At 51.1% G+C, this 24319-nt stretch overlaps 1 protein-coding gene across 5 annotated transcripts in view; it reads left to right on the plus strand.

Moving 5' to 3' along the window:
* Positions 1-3901: 3901 nt before the first annotated feature.
* Positions 3902-24319, plus strand: part of DRP2 (dystrophin related protein 2) — a 29326-nt gene continuing 8908 nt past the window's right edge. The window contains exons 1-11 of one of the 5 annotated variants that reach the window (XM_039572218.1): positions 3902-3990; positions 12400-12536; positions 16662-16795; positions 17599-17755; positions 18830-18950; positions 19413-19681; positions 20172-20318; positions 20812-20890; positions 22074-22134; positions 22522-22583; positions 22859-22933. In XM_039572218.1, coding sequence (XP_039428152.1) covers positions 12429-12536; positions 16662-16795; positions 17599-17755; positions 18830-18950; positions 19413-19681; positions 20172-20318; positions 20812-20890; positions 22074-22134; positions 22522-22583; positions 22859-22933 — 1213 coding nt within the window. In that variant the 5' untranslated portion in view covers positions 3902-3990; positions 12400-12428. Of the gene's footprint in view, positions 3991-4075; positions 4436-9315; positions 9337-12399; positions 12537-14670; positions 14796-16661; positions 16796-17598; positions 17756-18829; positions 18951-19412; positions 19682-20171; positions 20319-20811; positions 20891-22073; positions 22135-22521; positions 22584-22858; positions 22934-24319 lie in introns of those variants that run through there. The other 4 variants (XM_039572220.1, XM_039572217.1, XM_039572219.1 and 1 more) reach the window with 4 other exon arrangements.

Here is a 24319-nt window from a genome sequence, read left to right on the forward strand (position 1 = left end):
TTTCTCTTTTCTTTCTCCATCTCTTCCCCCAAATTCTTTTACGCTGTTTTGATACCCACCCCTCTTTCTTTTTTTTTCTCTTTCTTGCTGCTCTGAAAAGATTTCCTCTCTCCCCTTTAGCCTCTATATTTCTCATTTGGGGGGATTGTTTCAGTGCCTGTGTGGGAACACATGAAAAGGGGGATTCATTCTGTTTCTGAGTGCATGACAGCTGTCTGCCTGTATCAGTTCTCTGCCCATTCTTCTCTCTCACCCCAGGTACCATGTGTTTAGAAAGTACCCTGCTGTTTTTCTAAATGCTTTCAGCAGGATAGAATCTGCTCTGGGAAGGTTTTTGTGCTTATTGATGCTAGCAAAAGAGGTATCATTATTTATTTTATATCAGTTATTTAAAGAAAACAAACAAAAAAGCCCCCCAGGATGGTACAATATCCAGTCAACTAAATTCTTTTCTTAGGGCCCTAATTCTAGTTTTGTTCCTTCTTGTTGAAGAAAGGCTCTTTGTGCTCTGCTCCCAAGCCTGCTGGCCTGTCTAATGTACTGGAATTGGTGGGCTGGTCTGTCCCTTTGTGCAAGATCTGTTCCTATGGCTTCCCCTTCACAGGTAGGCACAGCACAACCTCTGAGATCCATGATCCTGCATCAAAACAGAGCTACAGCTCTTTGGATGTGGACAGCTGTGAGAGAACCCAGCCCTGTCCGATGCTTTAATTAGGAGGAAACCTGGAGGAGGGAGCCCCATGTCTCAGGAAAACAGGGATTTGTAGGCTCTTGGGGAGAAACTTGATTTCCTCAAGCCATAAGGGACCTTGTCCTGTCTCACAAGCCTTTCACCAAACTCTTCTTCAGCAGATGGATCCGGAAGGGCTGTGGGTGTATGGCTCCAGGGAAAGTGCTCCTCTTCTTGGTGTCTGCCTGTATTCTCCTTTTAACAAGGATAAGTCTACATTCTGTTCCTGGCTAAAGCATCATTCTCTAAAATACTTTAATTGGGATGAATTGATAAATTTGAGCTTTACTCCAAAAGGGAAAGAATGTACCAAAGTTTCCAAAGGATGATAACAATACTTCCCCTTCTGTACTAGGGGATGTTCCTTCTCTTTCAGGAGATTTGATGTTTCAAAGGAGGGAAGAGTAACTGCACATTTTGGGAACCAATTCCCTGTGACAAGGACTATTTTAGAAGATAAAGTTAATTGATGGGAACTTATGGGAAGAAAAATATAAAAGTAATAGCCTTTCATTATATTGAACCCTGAAGTTTTGTGTTGAAAATGTGAACACCAGAATTTTAGTTAATGTTTTTATTTGGTTGGTGATGCAAGAATAATTAGTGTGATGGATGTTCCAGTTTACAAGTGATTAATAATGGCTTTGTATATGGAGAACGTGAAACAATTTAGGCTGAAAGCAGACGCAGCCCTTGTTTCTAGCTTTTAAAATTTTCAAACTAAAAATACTGTCAGTCTCTCTCTCTCTATATATATATATCAATTTTATGTTCAAGCCTTATAAAACCTGTCTTAATTTTTACCTATTGTATGATTGTACACTGTATTTAGCACTGTGCCTATTGAGATGCCCCTGTTGGGTGGGTGGACATTGTTAGTTTTCCTAACAAGGTACATATTTGCTGTTTCATAAAACATAAAATGCCTGAAATGTTTTATTAGGGGAAGACATGAGGTAGGTTCCACTGTATCTTCTGGAAGCTCAGCTCTTAGAGTTCCTTGGGAGATTTTTTTTGGCTTAAATTCTCTTCAGAACTCAAAGCACACCAAATTTAGCCTCTCAGCTCAGAAACCTTCCCATACACTTTAAAAAGTTGTAGTGCTTATGTGAAAACTGCGATTATGACACATCCGAGCTGGTCTCCCTCATTCCCTTTGAGTTCTGAATTCCTCCTCTCTTTGCCCTAATTATATCCTTAAAACAGAAAGTATTGGGGGACTTGGGAAGATGTTCCCAGCCCTGGAAGCAACTCTCCCAGCAGAAATTCTGCTTTGTCTCATAATTTAAACTAAACTGACACAAGAGATTTTTTTTTTTCTCTAGTGCATTTTGCTGTCCTTAAACAATCAATAATTTAGGATGCTTGTACTGCAAAGCACCTTGTTTTTGTGGTTCATGCTGTCTGTTCACATCTCTGTGCTGATGTCTGCCTTGTGTGAATGTGTAACTTGGCTTGATATGTTTATCCATGTTGCCATGTCCCTGACAGATGCTGGTGGTGACAGACACATGCTGCCATCGATTTGGCCGTGTCTCTCTGGAGAACAGTGGCTTTGGAGTTGCCTGGACAGACTCTGTTGTTATTTCCCCCCTCACTCTCCTAATTTAACCCAGGACTTATTATTTGTGTGTATGCACAAAAATAGCCCAGCAGAGTCTCTGCTCATTTCTGTCTTCTGATCCATATCTGGGTTTTTTTTTTGTCTAAATAGAGCTTTCCAGGAGGGATTTTGTTACACCAGTACAGCTGTTGTGGAAGCAGAAGCTACTGAAGAAGCTTTTAAGAGCAGAAGGTGTGGAGTGAATAAGTATTCTTGGGTCGGTACTGGAAGTGTTCAGTGTTGCTCCTTTTGGAACCAACGATATGGAGGCTGCTATTTAAAAATCTTTCAGTGTAGTTCCATGAGTTTTCTGTGCCCCACTTTGCTCTGCTCCTGACTCCTGGTGCACCCATCCAGGAGGAAGGGAGAACTTCCTTAGGGTCAGCAGCCCACCTGCTGCAGGTTCTAGCTGGTACCATCACAAGGAGCTCACTGGTTTCTTGAGGACTCTCTCAAACATATTTTACACAAGATCAGCTGTATTTTGAGTTTTAAAACTTCTCCAGGTTTAAACAGGTGGCCTGGAAAAGCTTTTGATCTGCTCACATCCCCATGGTGTGGCACTAAAGTTTTGCTCTGTAAGGTGCCCAAACTGGCTGACAGGTGGCTGTGGGCTCCCCACCCTGCTGGGCACAGCCCTGGAGCAGGTTGGGTCCTGTCCCTCTGGGCAGCACCATTTCCTGACCATCGTCCCTCAGCTCACAGGAAGCCTTGTGATGCTGCAGGGAGTTTGCCAGGTGTTATTTCCATTGCTGGCTTGGCCAGAAGTGATTTTTCAGGAATGTAGTGGAGTTGTGAAGCTGTTACACAGCTGGGTCTGAGTGAGCCAAGTGAAGCTGCATTTTAGGATACACCTGAGATGGGGAATAAATGTATGAAAATGGAAAATGTTTACAAACAGCACTGATATTTCTGGATAACATGACTGTATGAGCAGAAAATTAACATCTTTAGTCTGTCAACTCTGGGGAAAAAAGGGCTGTAAGGCTCATTAAAGATTGTTCTGACAAGGACCAGGAAAATTATATTTCCCGAGTTTTAATTTTCCCATGGAGAGGCTGACACAGTCTAGTGCTTAAAACACAGAGCTGGGATTAGATTTGAATCCTCTTTCTTACCAAGTAATTTAATTCTGTTTCTTTTTGTGTTGTATGAGAATAACATCAGTGGTGACTTGAGCGGTTTGAAATCCTTGGGTGGAATGATCTGAAGAACTCTAAACTCTTATCTATGGACCAAAATCCCAACTCTGTGTCTGTTTGTGTCCTCATCCAAGCTAGCAGCTCAAATCCTTCTGTTTCTTGTGAGCTGAGACAAGATACCCTGACATTTAAAAGATCTCCCCAGCCTGGAGAATTGGCTCCTTCCTTTACTTCTTTTTCTTTTCTAAGAAGAATAGGAAGTACATCCAAAATTAAGCGATAATCCTATTTTTGCTCCTTTAATTTTAAAATGGGCTATTCTTAAATTATAAAATCTTGTGTCAGATAACCACAATTTGGGTAAGGAAGGAGGCGAATGTGTCTGGCATTTTCCAGCACGCGCGTGGCCATATCTAACCTAAAATGAGAGACGCCAGCCCCGAGAGGCGGTGGGAGATGTCGGCGAGGAGTGGGAAGCGTGTCTGAGCCCAGCAGCCCGTGTCAGGTCTCCAGAGGTCAGACCACGGCGCTTTCTGTGTGTTTGTACATCTCCCCTCCTCCCTTTTCTTTCCCCCTCTCCATGTGTATTTTGTCTCCTCCTCCTCCCGTGCGTGCCTGTCTTTGCATCTCCACTCTTCTCCCTCCCCTCCTCCGGATCGATCGCCGGCCGCGATCTCCACAGGGCCGGGCACTCGGTGGGCTCGTCCTTGTTCCCCGCTGTGTTTTGCCGAGTCAAGGGTGTCTCTTTGGAGGCTCGGCGAGATGCTGCTCGTGGTGATGTGATTGCATAGCAACACAGCAGCCGGGGCGGTGGAGGAGGAGAGGCAGCGTGCGGCAGCGGTGCTCAGCCTCAGCATGCATCCCTGTCACAGGGACTCCTCTGCTGATTCACACACACAGCCCCTCTCCCTGCTCCCGAAGCCCGCTGCCCCTGCGTCTCAGACCTGGCGGACTCGGAAGGTAGGCCATGACAAAATTTGTTTCCCACTCAGATCCTGGCTGGGCTGGAAAAACGGGAGAATTTGGACAGATGGCTAAGCTCGGAAATGCGCTCTTTGGGGGTGTGCGTGTGTGTGTCCCTTCGCAGCAGCGCTGCCCATGCATGTGCGGGTGAGGAAACTTGCAGAGAAGAAAAGAAGGGGTGTCAGGGTGAGAGCAAGAGAGGTGGCCAAGACCATTTCCACAAGGGAGAGGCTAGGGACCAGTTCGGGATGCGGATTCCCGAGGCAGACAACATCCCGGTTTCACCGGCTCTGATGCTTTGCACATTGAAGGCTTATTTACCCTGGCAGTGTTTCCGCCTGGGCTGAAGGGCTGCTCCGGGCAGGGTGCGTGGTGGCCTTCTAGCATCTTCCTGGGAGGATTAGGCAGCAGGGCAAGGCAGGGACCCAAATATTTCTCACGTAGTAAGCAAGGATCAGCCCACATTCCCAGGTCTGCCCTTTTCATTCACTACCTTACACGGTCCAGCCTTGCTCCTTTATGTGTCCGCCCTCCCCTCCCCCAGCTTCTCCCCAACCCCTTTCACTCATCGTTCCTCCTCGGCTCTCAAGGTCTTCTGTTGCCACCACTGACATTCCCTTGGATGCAGGCAGCCCTGACCGACTGCAGAATCGCCTGCAGGAAGCACAGGACCTTTCCTGCTCCCCAGGGCTCAGCACTCTGCCTCCCTCTCCCTGCCAGACAGGACAGCCTGGGCTGTGGTTCCTCAAGATTTAGTGCCACTGATTTTTACAGGTCCCCAGTCCAGCCTGTTTCCTTCAGCCTTCCCTCCAGCACGGCATCACACAGCTGTGGAGGTCCACTGGTGGATGTGCCAGCGTTGTATTTGTGGGGTCTCAATGCTGAGATTGCCCATGTGCAGTGACAGGGGTGTGGAGCAATTACTCCCACGCCCTTAAATACCATGCTTTCTCCAGGAGAAATCAGTGTTTGTTTGTATTTTGGGTTTTAGTGTTGGAAAAGAAAAAGTCTAGTCGATTTTTTTGTCCGTTTGTTTTCCTTGTGCCCTAAATCCAGGGTCCCTCACACCTCTCCTGCTGCTGCTGCTCACCTCTCTGTCTGGACCCGTGAGAGTTCTTGCTTGATTATTCTCTTTAATGGCCTTTCCTGCCCGACCACAGGGCTCTTGTTGAGGAAGCTGTGTGAGGTCCCAGCCACAAGGTTCAGTTGTGCCGGGAGAGTTTCTGTTCTCCTGGCACCCATGCGTGGCTCGTGTGCCCGCCGTGGCTCTGGTGCCATCTCACACCATCCCCTGCCAGCTCCCCGTGCTGAAAGCTGCTTTCTCTGCTGCTGTGGGAGTTGGCTGGGCAGGGCTCTGGAGACAGCAAGGACGTGGTGGCACTCTGGAAAGGACCTGGACCATAGTCTCATTTTGCAGCAGTGTCCAGGAATGTGGGTGCCCGGAGTGCTGGGAGGGGAAGCGTTGGAGTGGGTGCTGTGATGTGATGCTGTGTTCAGGTCCTGTCTGTCAGCTGGAGGAGCTGAGGGGAGGACCCTGTCTCTGGGTTAATACCTGAGGCAGATCAGTGCTGCTCTCTAAAACTGGCTGGGACTGTAGCTGTGAATGGGGCTGCTCAGGTTGGAGTGGCTCTTTGCAAAACTAACCAAAGTGAGACAGGGAAGGGATTAAATGAATGAGCTCAAGCAAAAGCCCTGAGTTCTGGAGACATATGGTGAATTTCTGAATATAATCATGTTTTGAGAAATATATTCAAGGCTTCCACTCTAGCTTGGATGTCTGTGATAAAAGCATGAAAGAGGAATTATAAGTCTCATGAAATAAGACATACTGACCAGAAAGAATTCAGTCTTCAAAAACCCCTCATTTTTATAGGTATATAAAGATGAAACCAGTCTTTTCAGAATTGAGCCAAAATAGCTCCATCCCATTTTCCTTTGCTGTTTCCCTTTGCATAAGAATAAGATCACTCTGAGACATCTCAAGCAGGGAAAGGAAACGTGGCTTCATGGGGCACACAGCCTGGTCATAAAATTCATGGCCTCAGAAGGCCAGAGAACCTTGTGCTTTGGCAGGGAGTTTATTATAAAGACAACCTTGGGGGCAAGGCAGAATATTCATTTTAGAGAAACAGGTGCCAGCTTTACAGTGAGAATGAGAAGCAGAGTGCCAAGGAAGCCAGGAGTCAACAGTATTGCCTTGGCCATCATAACTGAGTGTGGGTGTGCTCTTCCCACTGTTGTTGATCAGTTACACAGCGTGGCAAATGGGTGATGTGCTTTTCACAATGCAGCAAAACTTGTCTCCTGCCTTCAGCAGCCAGGAAGGGAAAGTTCAGGTGTTTAGAGGAGAAAGACAAAGACAAGACTTGAGGTTTTTACTGGTTTAAATCAGCAGTTTTCAGGGCTACTGGAGCCAAGTTTCTGAAGAAGTGGGTTCAATTTTTATGCTTGGTGTGACCTTCTTTCAGTCATTAAGCAAGTGATTTCCCCCCTACCCTGCTGTCCCTTTTGAGAAGTTGCTGCTTCCCCTTCTCCTGCTCCTTCTGTCTGCCAGGTCTATCAGGCAGCAGCTTCTCTGTGTCCAGCACAGCAGGGCTGTGGGCTCACAGCTGGGTCCTCTGCCTGCTTGAGTCGTTATTTCAGTACTTTAATCTGCTAAGAGATGGGAAGAGTTCCTAGGAAAAGTGAGCTTTGGAGGGAGCAACTTAAAACCCAGCTGGGAGCCTGAAATGACATGCAAAAGAAATTTAGGTTTTTCAATCTTCCTTAAAAAATTCCCCTAAGTTATTTTTGAGCAGAGAGAGGGGTAGTCAGTTTTGCATGACCATGTTGTGGGCATACACCCACACTCACCTGGTGAGGTGGGGACATCATCATCACAGTTTCCTAGTGCAAAGCCAACTGGTGAAATTTTTCAGTTTGAGATTGTGTGAATGTGTATGTTCTGTTGCTTGGGAAAATGGAGAGTGAGTGAGCCAGGGGAAGGGATGCTACTTCTTTATTAAGATGTGTGGCACCTGTTTATCCACTGAATGAAAATAATGTTTTGGTTATGAGCTCAGAGTCCAAGTGGCCATTTAAGAAAGGAGCTCATTAGGTGTTAGAGTCCCCACTTGGCCCACCCTCAGTGAGTAACACATCTTCTGTGCTGCTTGCTCACTACCAGATACAACGGAGGTTTTATGTTACTTCTTATGGACAGGTGCTTAATTGAAGCACCCTTCATTTTAATTAATGAAGGGAACCAGGTTCTTTGGCTGAAGTGCAGCGTGAAGCCCAGTGGCACCTTTGGCATCTGGGATTTTTTAGCCCTCACTTGATGGGGTTGAAAATGCTCCCACATGTGGAAGATTGCTGATAGTCCCCTTTTGTGGTACACAGGAGCATATAACAACCAGGAGAATGCTGGGATGATTTTTTTGTGGGAGTGTGTTTGGGTATCTATTCCTGGTTTGTAAAGAGATGGAGATTAAGGGCCCACGCTCTGAGAGGGAACTGTGTTGTTTTTATGTTGATCCCAGCAGGACAAAGGTTTCCTCTCTCTCACCAGACCTTGACCAGTGGGGTCCTGGGAAGTAGGTCGTCTGGCCCTTGATCTCAGACTTAAATTATTTACTTACAAGTGCAGAAAACAATTTTTGCTGAAACAGGATGTGTTGTTAAGCTGTCGAGGGAGTCCTGCTGTCTGACAGCCTGGGAATACTGCCTTTGTTAGCATCTACATGGGAGCTGAACTCTGAAATATCCACAAGCCTCCCACCTTTCCCCTTAAAGGACGCTGAACATGCTGAGCTGAAATGTTATTACTTCTCTGTACAGTAAGTTAAACAACAACAAAGTCATTAACATTTCCAGCAGCAGGGAACATGTTTGTATTTCCACTCTCCTCATGGAATAAAGGCTGAGCTGAGCTGCCTTGCCTCAAGATGTTCCCATATTTTTTTCCTTATAGGCCAAGATCTGAAGTGGGAAGTTTCAGGAAAGAATGTTTTGGAGGGAATTAGCAATTCAAAGCATAAATTGTGTGATTGAGAGACCTCTTGACCTATTTGCTGTACTTGCTGCTGTTATATGTGGTAGAGAGCTGGAAATTCAACACCTGACATTACACTCTGCTTCCTGTGACAGGCTCCTGATCCTGGGGGTTGCTTTTAGCCATGGAGATCATCTGCAGTGTGAATTCCCTTGATGCTGGGGAGAGTTTGGATATGGGTTTGTATCAGGAGGATTTTAAGCAAATGCAGCAAAATTGCAGAATACTGTGCATCATGTGCGCTGGTGGTGGCAAAGCTGTCACCTTCCTTTTGGCTGGGATGGAGAAGAGGTGCTGCAGGAGCTGGGACACAGCCTCTCCTGCCAGCCAGGGATGCTGCTGCAGCAGGTCTGTAAAGCAGAGAGAGCACAGAGATCCCTGAGTGGAGCAGAGAGTTGGGTGACAGAGCTGAAGCAGAACTGGTTGAGCAAAGGCCATTCCAGCTGCCTTTGTCAGACTGCCTGGAGAGCAGGGAGTGGAACTTGCTCTCCAGTGCTGAATTTGTAACAGGTACAGCTCATGTAGGAAGAGGGAAAAGGGAATTATTTTGGTTTTAATACACCCTAATGCCCAAGCATTCGGCCGTTGAAATGTAACATCAAGATTTTTGGCTTTCTTATTTTTCAACTAGAGGATCATCAAGGTCTCAACTGTGGTAGTGGCTTGGGTACTAAAGTGTTTGGAAGCTGTAACACGGCACTGTGGAACATGTACCGCTTCATTTCTTAGGGTGTACTGGGAGCAGAGGCAAGTGTTGGGTGCTTTTCATGTGGGAGGATGCAAAACAGTGCAAGGCAACGAGGTTGTACCTGATCCTTCTGAGAACTGCTCTGACCACCACTGTGGGACCTCCAGCAAAGACCAGGTGAGAGGCACCAGTGGAAGAGGTTTCCCTCCTTGCTGTCTCCACTGTGTGAGGGGAGTGCCCCAGTCCTGCTCCATGGTGACTCTACAGCTGCTTCTTGTGGTGTCCACCTGTGGAAATTCTCACCTGCTTCTGCTCACCTGAGCCTTGATGATTGTTCTGCTTGCACAGATGTGTGTGCCCAGGGGACCAAGCTCACTTTATATCTGTTTGAACAGCCTGACCACTTTGTTCCCTGAGTCCTCCAAGGGAGGATCTCTCAACTCCTTTTCCAGTAGAGGTTTGGAGTAGGCTGTGGGGATGATTAGCTTTTGTTGTCAGCACTTTAAATCTGATTTGTGTGGTGTTGAACCTTGGCTGTCATTTGCTGGGCCTCCAGCACCAACCTAAAGCAGAGTGCAGAAGCTGAATGGTGGTGTGGGAGAGGCAAAGTGGATCACAGGTTTGGCTCTTGACAGGCGTAGGCATCAGGCAATAGGAATTTAGCCAGGAAGCATCCACAAAATCTCTACTCCACATGGTGCAGCCCCAGACACAGAGCTGTGCGGAAGCACTAAAGTAGAAGTGCCACAACTGGAGCCGTTTTGTGTGCCTCAGCAGAGAAGCAGAGCAGATCAAGAGCATTTCTCCTTGCCTGGTTCCAGCAATAGCAGGGAATTTGGCAAGGGGTCATACGGAGCTGTTGGCTTGCCTGCAGACGTGCCTCTCCATCTGGTTGTCTCTCTCTCCCCCTGAATGTCCTCCTTTGTGCTGGCTGCTCTGCAGCTCAGTTAGTTCCACATTATCTGGGTTCTCCACCTCTGGGCTTTGTCTTTGCTCTTGCAGAGTGGCAAGGGGCGGCTGAGCCACTGCCCTCCACCCTGCACTGGTGTTTGTGGCAGGACGTGACTGGGTACTGCCCTTTGCTTGGCACTCAGCTTGTTGTGTGACTGCTGCCTTGGACAGGCCTTAGTTCCCTGTGCCATCTGTGACCTGATGGGCCTTGTCATCCCTGGAGGAGTTGAAGGAGCCCAGCACTCAGGCGGTGCAGCAATGGCTGTTCTTGTTTCCGTGATGCTGGCAGGGAGCCTGGAAACCCTCCACATCCTGCACGTGGGTACCTGCAGGGCACGGGTTACCCACCCCTGTCTCAGAACTGCACCTGCAAGTGCGTGCAGATCTGTCACTGAGAAAACACAGTCACAGCAGAGCTCGTCACCTTCCCGGTACTGCTCCTGTTCTGCAGTGCTGGTGGCAGGAACAAGGGGCCAGGCTGTGCTGGGAGGACTGGGAGCAGAGAGCCCCTGTGTGTGGTGTTGGAGGGCTGGCTGAACTCGTCTGGCCAGCACACATCACTGCAGTTTCACTGCCCTGTGCTGCAGAAAAACCCAGGCCTCAAGATGGCAGCTCCAGTGAGACATCACAGAGCCTCACTGGCAAAAGCCATGGATTTCCCAGTCCTGGGGAAGAGCTCAGTGGCATTCCTCTGTTAGAGGCTTTGAGGAAAAATACCTTTTCCCACCCTGGGAATTGTAGCTCTGCTGGATTGTGTCATTCAGAGGTCATTTAGAGGAACAGAGACCAAATGGCACAAGCACTGGAGGAAGAGGAGGTGGTGTTACCTTCTGTCAGAAATCTCCTGTACTCTTGGAGTTGGGTAAGATGAATTTGCCCCAGGGGGCTGGGGGGCTTTGAAGACCCTGAAATTCCTAATTATAAATGTGGGTCTCATAATCCCCTTATAATCCCCTGCCTGCACGGGGAAAGGAGCAGGGATGCACAGCCTGCAGTGTTCATTGGTGCTCCTGGGCAGGAGAGGGAAAGGACAAGACCTTGGATTGTCAGCATGCTGGAGAGCTCAGCACAGGCTGTTCTGCTGGAAAGGGAGAGAATTATGGCTGTAAAAATCGCTAAGAGATTAAAAAAAAAGTCATAACAGGATAATCTCTTCTCTTAATGTGTGTAATGGAGGGGAGAGAGGCAGTGAAAGCTCAGGCAGGGGTGTGAGGGATGTGAAAGTGTCAGAGACGGGCAGCGTGCGCAGGGCCGGGGGGATTTCTCCTCAGCCGTCTGTCCAGTGTGGCTGCTGTCAGTGCAGGATGTGCTGCCTGCTCCTGCCCTGCCAGGGCCAAGCAGGAAGATTCCCAGCTGTCCAGCTGAGCTGGGTGTGAAGGAGCCAACAACCTTCTTCCATCAGCATCATTCATTCCCCTGAAAGCAGCCTCATCTCCACGCAGACGTGAGCTCTGGCTGCTGGAGCAGGTGATTCTTTTACCTTCTAAAAGTAGGAAAGCAGTCACCAAGTTTTCTCTGAGCTTTATTTCTCGTGGCTTTCTGTAAAGCCGAGATGGTGCTGGCAGTGAGATAAATCCCTATTTTAGCTCGTTTAGAGTCCAAACAACAAAACCCAGCAGCACTGTGACCAGAGGTCGCATTTCTGATCTATGGAATAGTCAAGGGGCCACTGCTAACTGGCTTTACAGGTCATACAGTTCAAAAAATGGGGATAATGAAGGGAATTTTATAGCTCATAATGAGTAAAAACTCATAAAAAGCTAGCTCACAGTATGAGATACATGAGGCTGGGGCTCTAGGCAATTTCCCTTCTGAATAGAAAAGGAAAAAATATGTTTGAAAATGTTGTCTGTTATGGGGATATGTCTGTTCTGCCTAAACATAAGTTGTTCTGGATTAAAAACCATGCTGTACCACCTGCTAGGAAGAACATGAATGTTATCTCAACCAAAGCTAGCACAGTGGTCATGACAGTGATAGCCCCTCTCCCTCCCTTTAAACCATGGGCATCTCGTACTGTTCAAGAAACCCAACCCTTTCCAAAAATACACTATAGTCTGTGGGACTTACTAACAGCATGTCAATACAGCAAATTGCATAACCAGGTGCAAAAAAAGAGTTGGATGTTTAGATGAAACAAGATTGCAACACCAGTAGAAGTATATTAAATTAAAAATGCTTCCTTTTAGTCTCCAGCTGTCGTGGCAGCAGCGCTCCGGGCAGCTGGGAAGGGGGTCAGCTCCATGAGGAGGTGCAAGCTGACCCAGGGACTCTAACGCTGCTTTTCAGGTGCTCCATCCCCATGACCATCAGTTCTAATGCAGCCCCTGGTGATGCAGGAATGGCTCTACGTCCTCCCGCGATGTCCTGAGTGGCACATCCCGGACCAGGCGCAGCACAGCAGCACTGCCCGCCCTCTGTCTCAGGTAAGAGCTGGGCTCTGGGAGTCTTTCTCGTGGCAGCTTTTCGCAGAGGTTGCAGATTTCTGTGGGGCACACCAGGCTGTCTGGTGGCAGGGAAGGCTGCCAGCCCCAGCCCCGCCGTCGCCCGCACTTAATGAGAGCGGGCGCTCTCCTCCAGCGCTCCGGCTGCAATGTGTTTCCCAAAGCAGGGGAGGAGAGACAACCTGCAGGGCTGGATTTCAAGCCTCTTTCACAATAAAGAGCGAGAGGCTACTGTTAACAGCTCTTGTGTATTTGGTTGGGGTTTTTTTTTCCCCTGGAAACTTGGAAGAATGTCAGCTTTTGGTGAAAATGTAGATTTCTGCTCTTCCTGGTTGCAGAGAAGAGCTTGGAAATAAGCCCCTGGTGGATGCTGTAAGGCAGAGAAGGAGTCTGACCTCTTTCTAATCTCGTTCTCTTGAGGGACAGATCTTGGTCTCCCTCCTCCTTGCCCCAGGGTCTCTGAGCCCCAGGCCAGGTTCCTCACCAGAGGGGAAGGAAGGTCTGGGGACCTCGGGTAAATAGCAGAGCAGAGTGAAGAGCAGAAAGGTGTGCTGGAAACTGTCTGCAAAGCTGCCTGCACTCTCACTGAGCTGTCAGGAGCTGGTTTAGCACCTTTAGGGTGGGGAAATGCTGCCTTGGCTCTGCCAGGCTGTGGATCCCTCTTTGCCTGTAGCTGCTGGTCCCAGGGTACCTCTCACCTGACTGGAGACTGATGGACAGTGCCAAAGGTTCCTTTGGGCACTGGCAGTGTTCTTCCCAGGACAAATGAGGTCCCAGCTCTGCCTTTTCCTTTTTCGGTGTGCTTCCAGCATGAAAAGCAAAGGCTGAGCATGAAAAGCAAAGGCTGAGCCTGACGTTTCTCCCTACTGTGGCTGACCATCAGCCTCGATCCGTCCAGCCTCAGGGAGCTGCGGGAGGAAGGCAGAGCTGTCTCTGGAGAGGCTCCAGCATGCAAGAATGAGGCAGGGGGCAGGCTCTTGGTGGCTGAGTCAGGGTTTATTGGCCCCAGGGTGGCTGTTACAACGCTGCCGCTGGGCCAGTGCACGGGTGGTTGATAAACAGCCCAGCAAATGAAGTGGGGAGGGAGAGGGGTAGAACAAGATGAGCAGGGAAATGTCTTTCCTGACCTGCCTGAGCAGCCCAAGCCTCTGTGAGGGGATCAGAGCCCTTTGGGATTTGCTGGGAGAGAGAAGGGGAGCAGGAGTCGGAGCAGTGTTAATGACAGTCCACCTCGTTTGAAGGTTCTGCTGTTGCCACCTAGGAAAGAGCCTCCCTCTCTTGTCCGTGCTAGTCCTGAAAGCTCTTGGCAGGCTGCAGACAGCCCATTCTCAGCGGTGTCCCGGCCTCACTGAAGCCCCCTCCTCCAGTCTGGCAGCTGCTCTCCCATCTGTTGGAGCCGAGAGGTGGTGAGGAGAGGAGCTGGCTGTGCTGGTCCCACAGGGAGGGACAGCACCCGTCAGATGTGCAGGCAAGGAAGGAGGGGAAGAGAGGGAGAGATACTGGGAGCTTTTCTTTCCCTCCCTGTAGGTGGAAGAGAGCATGATAAAAATTCTGGGCGTCAGGACTGTGGGGGACACAAGAAGCCAGCCCAGAGCTTTCTGGCAAAAAGAAACTATTTGCACTTGGTCCAGGCTGGCATGAGCATCTGCTGGTACCCAACACTGTGCTGGAGCACGTGGGGGACAACAAGGGCATCTTTGACTTTTTTGGGATTAGATCTCAAGAACCGATTTACCTTCTGGTTCACTGAGACTTGATGGGATAATTTCCTAGATAAATCTCTTCCCTGGCAAACACCCCTGTCTGCTGTGTATGTGCTCCAGCATCTGAGCCAAGGTCTCTGCTGGTCATCCCTTTTGCCATGCCCTTGCAGGGATGCATCTTCCCCAGTGCCCAGAGCAAGGACCCTGCACACACCTGATGTCCCACGCGGGGTTGCCCTGCAGCGGACAGACCTCTGCCCCCCTTGTGCTTTGGGGGCAGCCACGGGGTTAAGGCAGGTTGGAGGCTGCTGGAATGCCACTGGACAAAGCTGGGATTGAGGCTGGCTCTGAGGCGCTGCCGCCTCCCTCCACATTCCTGGGGGGTCAGTGCTCGGGGCGCCCAGCTCTGCCGGGCACCCAGTGCCTGCCCGCTGCCCTGCTGGGTGCTGCCGCTGGCAGCCGGCGGGGCGGGAGGCGATGCCCGCTCCTCCGGCGGATCTGGGGCTGAGCACGGAGAGATGCGCTTGCCAGAGCCTGCGTGAGTGTTCTGCGCCCGAAAATAAACCTGTTCCGGGGTGGAGGGGGAGTGAGGGTCCAGGCTGGGGCTCTGGGGAAGGGATGCTGAGGGGATGCTCAGAGGGAAAGCGCTTATTTCTGCCTCTGCTCGCTTGCAGGGGTTTTGTCTGAGGGAGGCAGATGTTCAGCACCTGCTCTCTGCTTGGTCATTGCTATGGGGTTATCTACTGGGTTTGGGAGTTGCAGGCGTGGTGGGCTTTTAACTTATTGAATAAGGCTGGGAGGACTGTGTTGTCTGCAGAGCTGTGCTGCAGTTGCACCCAGGTAGAGCTGATCCCTTCCTTTGGTATCCCCTGAGATAGAGGGGAGGGCTGGAGCATTCCCTGGCAGTGCCTTGGGACTGACCTACTTCAGTGCCATGAGGACTTGCACATGCAGAGTATTGATTTTTCTATGTGCAAGCAGCAGTTTTAGCTCGAGTGGATTATTATTTGTGGCCCCAAGAATCCTGTGAACTCTGTGGGTGACGGTTTTCTCTGTTTTCTTGGTGTTTTTGGAGTGATAGGATGGGGAGGCAGAGAACAGCCTGTTGGATGTTTTTAGATGAATCAAACTTAGCACCAGTCTTGGCGATCATTTGATTTTTCTCTGAGAACTGGTGTGGAGGGGGTATTTTTAGCTGTGCAGCCAAATTCCTTGTCTGGTTGTTTTCTCCTGCCTGTTGTTTTCCTCGGCTTGGCTGAATCTCTTCTCCAGACACCTCCATGAGTCCTTGGACAGCACAAGTGACAAGTATTTACACATTCCCCTTGGAAGAGCTGCTGCTTTTCCCCCAAAGGCAGCTGCCCTTATCTGGCCTGTTGTATGCTCTGTTTAGAAAGTACTAACACATTTAATTATGGTTGATTAAGCACCTGGGGATAATTATCTCAAGCGAGCTCTAATATCAAAGCAGCAGTCGATCGAAATGCTGCCATCTCTCCAACACAACTCATTGATGTCTCACTTATGGGAATGTGTCCATGTGTTTTACTTAACAAACTGTGTTTTTTGGAGAAAAAATCCCCTCTCCCTCGCTGAGTCCTGTGTGAGGGGCTTCTGATCCTGTGTGTTGCTGTCACCAGCACGTGCAGCAGAGTGCACCGTGAGCAGGGGCATGATACAGTGCTAAAGGCTCAGGAGAGGATTCCAACAAGGATTTGTTGTCCAGGGATCAGCACCCAGTTTTTCCAGCTGAGTGTGCTTCCTTCGTGTGGCTGGGTTAGGATTTGCTGTCATCTCTCCATGGCCTCTCGCAGCACCCTTCCCACGGCTGCTCATTCTGGAGAGCTGCGGAGGAGAAGCAGCATCTGTGGAGGAGAAGTGGCTTCTCAGATTTGCCATGCAGGCAGGGAATATCCTGAAGCCTCTGTAGAGGAGCAGGTGGCAAGTCCCAGTGTTGGGGATGGCATAAAGGATGTTGGCAGATCCCCTCGGTGCCTAGGAACAGCAGGATCAGCCTCTTCTCTAAGCACAGCAGCCCTGAATAATGCGGGAAAAATCATCATTAGCCCCGCAGGCACTGTGACACATAAGGACCAGCTCTGGCTTAACAGCTCTCAGTGAGATAAGCTCATTGCTGGATAACTGAGGAGAGCAGGAGATGTGCAGTAAGCCCTCCCTTCGACCTTTGCTCTTAGTGCTGCTGGAGCTGGCACTGCATCCTTCCTCCAGGGACCACCAGGAGTTTCCTGGGAGCTGCTAGCAGACCACTCAAGGAGCAGGGCAGCCCCCTTGAGAGTTGAAAAACCAGTCAGGGTTAGTACAGAGCAGGGTGGGTGTCCCCAAGCAGGTTCCCAAAGCACCAGGCAGTGATCTCTGGGTGCAGCGTGGTTCTGTTTCTGCCCAGGTTGAAGCCTCGCAGGATGGTGCAGGACCTTCGTGTGTAACCCCCCGGGCTCCAAGCAGTGCTGCCGGGCCCCAGGCCCCTCTGGAGATGAATCTTTGCTGGAACGAGATCAAAAAAAAATCCCACAGCCTTCGGTAAGAGTCCTGCCTGGAGCAAGCTCCGGGCTGCCCTGGCCTTCCAGCCTTGCTTGCTGCTTGTGATTGTCAGGAGGTTTTTGAACTTTTTTGCTTGATGAGGCACATGAATGCCCAGTGACCTTGGCTCGGCTCCCCTTCTGGTCCACAGACTTTTGAATCTCCTTATGCTGGAAAGCATCTCCCCCATTTCTACCCATCCTGTCCTCTCGTCCCTCCTTGCTTTCACTCCTGCTTGCTTTCTTCTGTCTCTCTATCCTCTGCCACCTCTGCAGTTGTCTCTTTTTGCCCCAGGGCTTTGTCTCCACCTGCTCTGTGCCTGTCCCTTCACTGGGAGCCCTCTCCACTGTGTGAGGGGAACATGCCTTCCAGACTGTCAGAGCTTTCAGCTCCACAGCCAGCACGACAGAGAGCTTAACTGGGGCATGTTAATTGTCTCCTGCCTTAATCCAAGGCTCCTGGAAGCTGCCCAGACATGTAAATGCCATCCCAAGCCCCCCATGCTAGCCAGAGCAGTTCTGACCCACAGGCAAACATGGAATGACTGTCCTCTGCTCTGGGCTCCAGGGTGAGGAATAGCTTCAGTTTCCTGTTCCCAATGCCTCCGTGCTTCACCCCACCTGGCAGCGTAGCCTCTCTGCTGGCTGGGGGTCATGCACAGCCCATGCTGAGGTGTGCTGCCAGTCACTGAGGAGGTCCTGGGGGTCAGCACCCAGCCACGGTGCTGTGCTTCCCCTCCTCAGGGAACCTGCTCCTCTCCTGTCTGTCTATCTGCCATCTCACTGTCCTTGCTCTCCTGCCAGGGCTCGGCTGGAGGCCTTCTCTGACCACAGTGGGAAGCTGCAGGTGCCTCTGCAGGAGATCATCGACTGGCTGGGGCAGAAGGATGAGGAGCTGTCGGCACAGCTGCCCCTGCGGGGCGATGTGCTCCTGGTGCAGCAGGAGAAGGAGACACACGCGGTACGTTCCTTGTGCCTCCTGGTCACTGCTGGGATGGGTTTGGGGTGGGCAGCCCAGCCTGGGACCCGTGCCTCATGTCACTGCCCATGCCACAGCCTGTGGGTGCACCAGTCCTTGACTGTCTCCACCTCTGCTTCCTGAAAAAAGGCAGAGCCCATCTGGTTTTAGACAGTAAACCCACATTACAGCCTTGAGTCACCTGCAGCTGGTGGTGAACCCTGCCATTTGTAGTGGCTTCCCTAAGTCCTACCTCTCCCTGGCCTCTGCTTTTGGGATCCTGGGGCCTGAGAAGGCTGCTTGGTCTAGGGGCAGTCCTGTGGCTGGAACAGAGTGATTACTGAACACATTATCATCATATCTAAAGCTGGGCTACACCCAGACAGATCAGAGTTTCCTGCTCCCATGTTCACAGCATTTTCTTCTCACTGCCAGTAGCTGTTGGGCTTTAGTTGTTTTTACCTTGAAAACAAAAAGAAAATGTTTACTGCTGCTATCCCTCATTCTTGATGGAGCTTCCCTGGTGCACAAACAGCCCATCCAGCAGACAGCACTGGTGTGGGAACTGCAGTTGGAGGGGAGGAGAGGACAGACTAAACCAGCGTGCCTCTGAAGTCTTCCCTGGCAGATGTGCTGCTTTGGGGCACCCTGCTGTTCCTCTCCTTGCTCCTGCAGCAGCTGGACCTGTTGCTGAGCGGCTGCTGGAAGGACTGCTAGCGTGGCCATGCTCTCGCTGCACGAGTGAGGAGTGTCTCCAAGCAGTGCCCCTGAAAGCACCATAAATAAAACAGTTCCTCTTGTGCAGCCCTGGCTCAGACACACCATTTTGGGCTCTCTGTTCTGTCTCCCCACTCCAGCAAAGCTGCAGGCCAAACCTCTGCAGGAGCCACCTTCTGGCAGGTGGTCATTCCTTCCCTGAACTGCAAAAATATTTCTCTTAACACTGACTTCTTTCTGTGTGTCCAGTGAGGTTTGAGCCTTGGGGTGAATAAATCACTGCAGCATTTGGCAAGGGGGCAGCCAGGGCACAACTTTCTGCCTCAGCCTGCTGTCTCATCCCTGTGCTCTGCTCTCCAGGCTTTCATGGAAGAAGTGAAGTCTCGGGGACCATACATTTACTCTGTCCTGGAGTCAGCACAGGCTTTCCTTTCCCAGCACCCATTTGAGGAATTAGAAGAACCAGCTTTAGAAAGCAAAGGTCTGTGGAGCTCCCCTTTTTTCCTCTGGTTTCCCAGCTCCTCCTGGGCTGGTCTGGAGAGGGTGGAGTGGAGGTGGCTGGTGTGGCACAAAGCTGCACATCAGTGCTCTACCTCACACCACCATGCCCAGGCTGTGCCCAGTCCTTTGGCCAAAGGTCAGACTGGCACAGGAAAAGGCAGAGGCTCCTGGTGCAGTCCATCATGAGGGGGGCATCTCATGAGGCAGCACCACATGTGCTCTGGGGTGGGTTTTTAAAAGGCAGCATGGCTTCTGCCTGTGAGGATAGAGGAGCTGGTGCAGAGATGGATACTATTATTGTTTGTTTTCCTTCCCTTTTCCCAGTTTTCCCTAGATTTTTTAATCTCCCATTTCCCCGTCCTCTCTCCATCCCTCGCCCCACTCTCCTCTGGGTTGGGCTCTCATTTTGGATCCCTGTTCCCCTCCTGCTTTGCCTTCACAGATGTGTCTCCCCGGCACCGGATCCAGAACATCAGCCGCTTTGTCTGGAAGCAGGCGAACGTGGCCAGCGAGCTGTGGGAGAAGCTCACGGCCCGGTGCGTGGACCAGCACCGCCACATTGAACGGACACTGGAGCAGCTGCTGGAGATTAAAGGGGCTATGGAAGAGCTCAGCACGACCCTGGACCAGGCTGAAAGCGTGAGGGAGACCTGGGAACCCATCGGGGACCTCTTCATTGACTCCTTGCCAGAGCACATCCAGTCAACCAAGGTACTCCTGGCTCTGAGAAGGCTCCAGCCTCGGCCCCAGAGGTGATGAAATGCTGCTTCCCAGGAGGACAGAGCTGCTCCCATGGACTGCTCAGTCCAAGGCAGCCTCATTGCCTGGGATCTCAGGGCCAAGTCCTCCTTCCCACAGACCCCCTGCTTTGTGAGGGAGGTTTTGGCCAGCAGTGTCCTGAACAACTGGCCATGCTGAGTGCCTCGTCATGGCACAGACCTTACACAGGTACAGTGGCTCAGCATAGTTGAGTCATTGTCCCCATTGCATTTATCAGGAGTCATCTGCAGCCTGGTAGGTTTGGTTGGGTATTTTTAACCCTTCTAAGGTACCCTGTGGGAGGGTTAGTCAGCAGTGGCTTGGCAGCCACTAGCCCACCCTAGCTTGTAGCAAAGGAATCGGATCCAAGTCCTGGCTGCTCACCTGCTTCTTTTCCTTCTTACCCTGCTCTGTGCTTGTGTCCCTGGGCATTGGACTCCAGCTGTTCAAAGAGGAGCTCTCCCCTGTGAAGGATGGGGTGAAAGTGGTCAATGATCTTGCACACCAGCTTGCCATCTCAGATGTCCACCTGTGCATGGAGAATTCCCGCACCCTGGAGCAGATCAACACCCGCTGGAAACAGCTGCAGGTGGGAAGGAGTCAGGAGCAAGCACTGCAAACAAACCATGGGCAGGAGGATGCTGGGAAGGGCTGTCACTGCTGAGCTTCAAGGAGGATAAAGTAAGGTTTGGCACAGCAGGGATGTTCCTGGAGGAGGAGAGCATCAGTTCAGTGTGAGGAAAGTGGTAAATCTGCAGAGATCTTCGTTGGGAAAAGGCAGTGGGAGGAACAAAGGGAGAATCAGGATGTGTTGGTGGAGGGGGTCAGTACCAGCTGTGACTGCTTTGATGTCTGTGAGAGTGTGGATGCAGGTGAGCTGGAGATGTGGCTGTGCTGCCTCAGCCTGTGGGAGGAGGTGCAGAGGGTTTAGCAGGCTGGGGGACACAAATACCAAGATAGGAGAGGAAGGAAGAGCATCTGTGTGCTGGGGCATGTCTGAGTCCACCCACAAGCCTTCCTGAATGGGTCACCAATCCCAAATGCCTGCTGGACTGCCAGTGCATTATTTTTCCATTCTCCAGGCCTCCATAAACGAACGCCTGAAGCAGCTCCAAGATGCCCACCGGGACTTTGGACCAGGCTCTCAGCACTTCCTCTCCTGTAAGTGAGCGGGTCCCCCTGCCTTCTGCCATGAGGTTGCCTCTGCAGAGCAGCCTGGGCTGTGGCACTGGAAAACAGGGTGCAAAGTCCTGTTGCTGAGGCCAGAGCCACGCACGAGGCTGGAAAAGGGCCCAGGCTGGTGCCCGGTGCACAGGAGCCAAAGCAGAAGGCATCTCCAAAGTTGGCATAGTGCTGCCTCACCTTGTGGGACCAAGGGTGGGACGTGAGTGTGGTTTCCCTTCAGAGCACAGAGCTGTGACACTCGCAGCAGCAGCTCCCAGGGGACACCAGGACTGTGTCAGCCTCAGAGCAAGACAACAGATGGCAGGAAGAGGCTGTCCCTCAATTCCCGTGTTAGTTATTTGGAGGTTAAAAATGTGCATTTTCAGGAGGTTTTCATTCATGTGGTGAGGTAGAGGGGTGCTGTTTCTACATATCAGAGCTGTTGGCTGACAGCTCTCAGACCTGCAAAGGGTGGGCAGCAGGTTGTGCTCCAGAGCCTGGGGTCTGTCCTTGGAAATGCTGAGCCCTGCAGAGTCTTTGGATGTCAGTGGGATTTGTTGGCCTGTGCTTCTCTGCAGACTGTGTACTCCTATCTGAAGGGAAAGATAACTTTTCCAGTTGCTGGAATTGATACACTGCCTGTGAAAAAGGAAAATAACCGAGGGTCATGCAATGGCTTCCATCCTCTATACAACACAAGCTGGCAGGCAACTGGTGTAGGATGAATCCTCATCCTCCCAAGATACTGCAGCTGGCACACAGAGCAGGAGTAACAGGAGCAACACATGCTTCGGGTGTCTGAGCCAGGCCATAACAGGCAGTGCTGTGTCTGTGTGCCCAAATCTCATCTGCTATGAGCCCTGCCCACTGGTGGCCATAGAGTTGCCTCGGGCATCGTCAAAAGCATCAGGGAGTGTGTCTTCCTGAGTTCTGAGCTCAGCCAGGTACAAAGCCCCTGTCTTGAGAGGAAAGGTGTCTCTAACAAGACCAGCAGTCTCATGCCTTTCTTATAGGCAGCATCCCCTTGCCTGCACCAACACCTCCAGCTGGTGATCTGGGAAGACACAGCCTTTCCAGAGGCACCCACCTGTTGGCACAGTCCTGCTGGGCTGGCATCAGAAACAGCATCAGCTTAGGGGAGCATTTGGTGTTGATCTGACACACGTTTCTCTCCTTGCAGCCTCTGTCCAGGTTCCCTGGGAGCGAGCCATTTCCCCCAACAAAGTGCCATACTACATCAAGTGAGTGTGTTCCCAGACACAGCCCGTGGTCTTCTCTGGCCTGGCAGGATCAGGAATTGGGGACCAATTGGGAGAGGGGGGCAGTGAACAGACTGGAGTGAGATCTCACCTCCAGTGAAGCGTGTCTTGCCCAGCCTGGCACAACTAGGCTTTCCCTGCCTGCTGGGATGCCCAAGATGAGGGGAAACCGTGGCTGGAAGGAGAGGGATATCCTACTGTGGGCATCCTTCATGTTGCTGTGGCTGGGGAACGTGCTCAGTGGGATGCAGCAGTGTCTGCAGACACTGAAATGCTCCCTCCTAGTGCTGGCCAGGTCCTTTTTTTAATCTCTCGTGGCAGCTTTTGGTTACCAGATTGACTCTTGGTCTCCATCTATTTTCCTTCCAGCCACCAGGCCCAGACGACGTGCTGGGACCACCCAAAGATGACAGAGTTGTACCAGACGCTGGGTAAGGAGGCTGTCACAGAACCGTTGGAGTAGTATCTGCCTCTTTGCAGCATGGGGTGCACGTGGGATTCCCCCAGGCCACCTGCTCCCCTCTGTGGCACAGGGTCCCCCAAAGCAGGGGGGTGTGACCCCTGCCAGGCTCTGCTCCTCACCCTCCTGCACGTGCTCTGCTTCTGCTGGTGGGGCTGGGGTCTGGGCACTGCAACTGCTGCTTCCTGCCCTGGAGATAAGGATGTTGTGCCGTGGTTTTATTCTTGTTTTCCTGTGTCGCTGCAGCGGATTTGAACAACATCAAGTTCTCAGCTTATCGGACGGCCATGAAACTCCGGCGGGTGCAAAAAGCCCTTCGATGTGAGTGTGGGAAGGGTTTCCCTCCTGCTGGGTCTCCCTCAGTGAAGGCATTAAACTAACACAAGCTTTTATCAGCACATCAAAGGCAGGAGGCACCAGGGGACAGGTAGCTGAGGCGAGAAACCGGGAAGATCAGCCTGGGAAGCTGAGCAAATCCACCAGTCTGTGACAGTGCCTTTCTTTACAGGCTTGGGGTGGAAATGACTCAGGGGCAGGTGTTAGCCAAAGGGATCTGAGAACAAAGTGGTCCAGCTCAGAGTTACAAAGCTGTGGGATCAGGCAGGAGCTCACCAAGGAGCTCCAAAGGAGCATGGAGAAGGTGTGGATGTAAGTGAGAGACGAAACCAGCCTCACTGGCAGGGACAGAGAGGGTTTCACTGCTTAAAGAGCAGGGAGGGAGCCAACAAACCTGGCTTCTGCACTGTTGGTGAAAACTGGAGGATTAATAGCTGGGTTAATATGATACGACAGGAGTTCAAACATCTCTCCAAGAGGTAGCTGCTCCTTGGAAACTGCTGAGGAGCTTCTGGTGGAACTGGCAAGCAAGCAGATGGGAATCTGATAGATGCAGCATCCTTGTCTGCTCAGAGCTTTTGACAAAACCTCTCACCTAAGGCTCTGTCAAAAAATCCTGCAGCAGCAGCCTGAGGGAAATCCCCTTCCTGAATTAATTGTTCGTGAAGGGGAGGAGGTACAGCCAGGCAGCAGTGGGGTCCCAGGCAGTCCTGTGGAAGGGCTGGAGGAAGGCAATGAGCCAGGGTACGAGGAGGTTGGGTTCTCAAGGGAGTCGAGCCCTGGCTGTGGAGTATTTTCACGACACTGGTGATGAGGCTGCCCTGTACCCAGGGGCATTCAGGGATGAGGTAATGCAAATGGAAGAAAGCAGCAGCTGGCTTTTGGCCACCCTGTAAAAGTGTCCCTGCAGCAGCAGCAAGGTGGAGAGGAAACAAGGGTGAAGAGTAAAGGAGAGCCCTCCTGTGTGCTGCTTGTGCATCTTTGGTTGTGCATCTCTTGCATCTCACATGCTGTGCTGTCGCCTTCTTTCCAGCCCAGAAATGACTTGAATAAGTGCTCTTTATTCAAGATATACTTGAGAAAAGGGCAAGGAGGTTGCCAAGGCAGCTTTCCCATAATGAGAAGTTTGGTGGAGTGGCTGTGTAGGAAAGAGGCAGTGAGGGATAGATCAGAGCCATATGCAGTCGTGGGCAGTGTGGACACGAGGGTGGGCAGGAGCGATACTCCCTGGCACGGGAGCTGGGGCTTCCCAGTGCAAGTGTAGCAGCTTTGACAGGAGAAGGGAGGATTTTTCCACAGAGTGAAGTTACAGTGTGGAGAAGGCACACAATCCCCTGGTGAACATAAATGGTCTCAAAGATGGAAGGATTT

The sequence above is a fragment of the Corvus cornix genome, chromosome 4A (genome assembly GCF_000738735.6).
Source record: "Corvus cornix cornix isolate S_Up_H32 chromosome 4A, ASM73873v5, whole genome shotgun sequence".
NCBI lineage: Eukaryota > Metazoa > Chordata > Aves > Passeriformes > Corvidae > Corvus > Corvus cornix.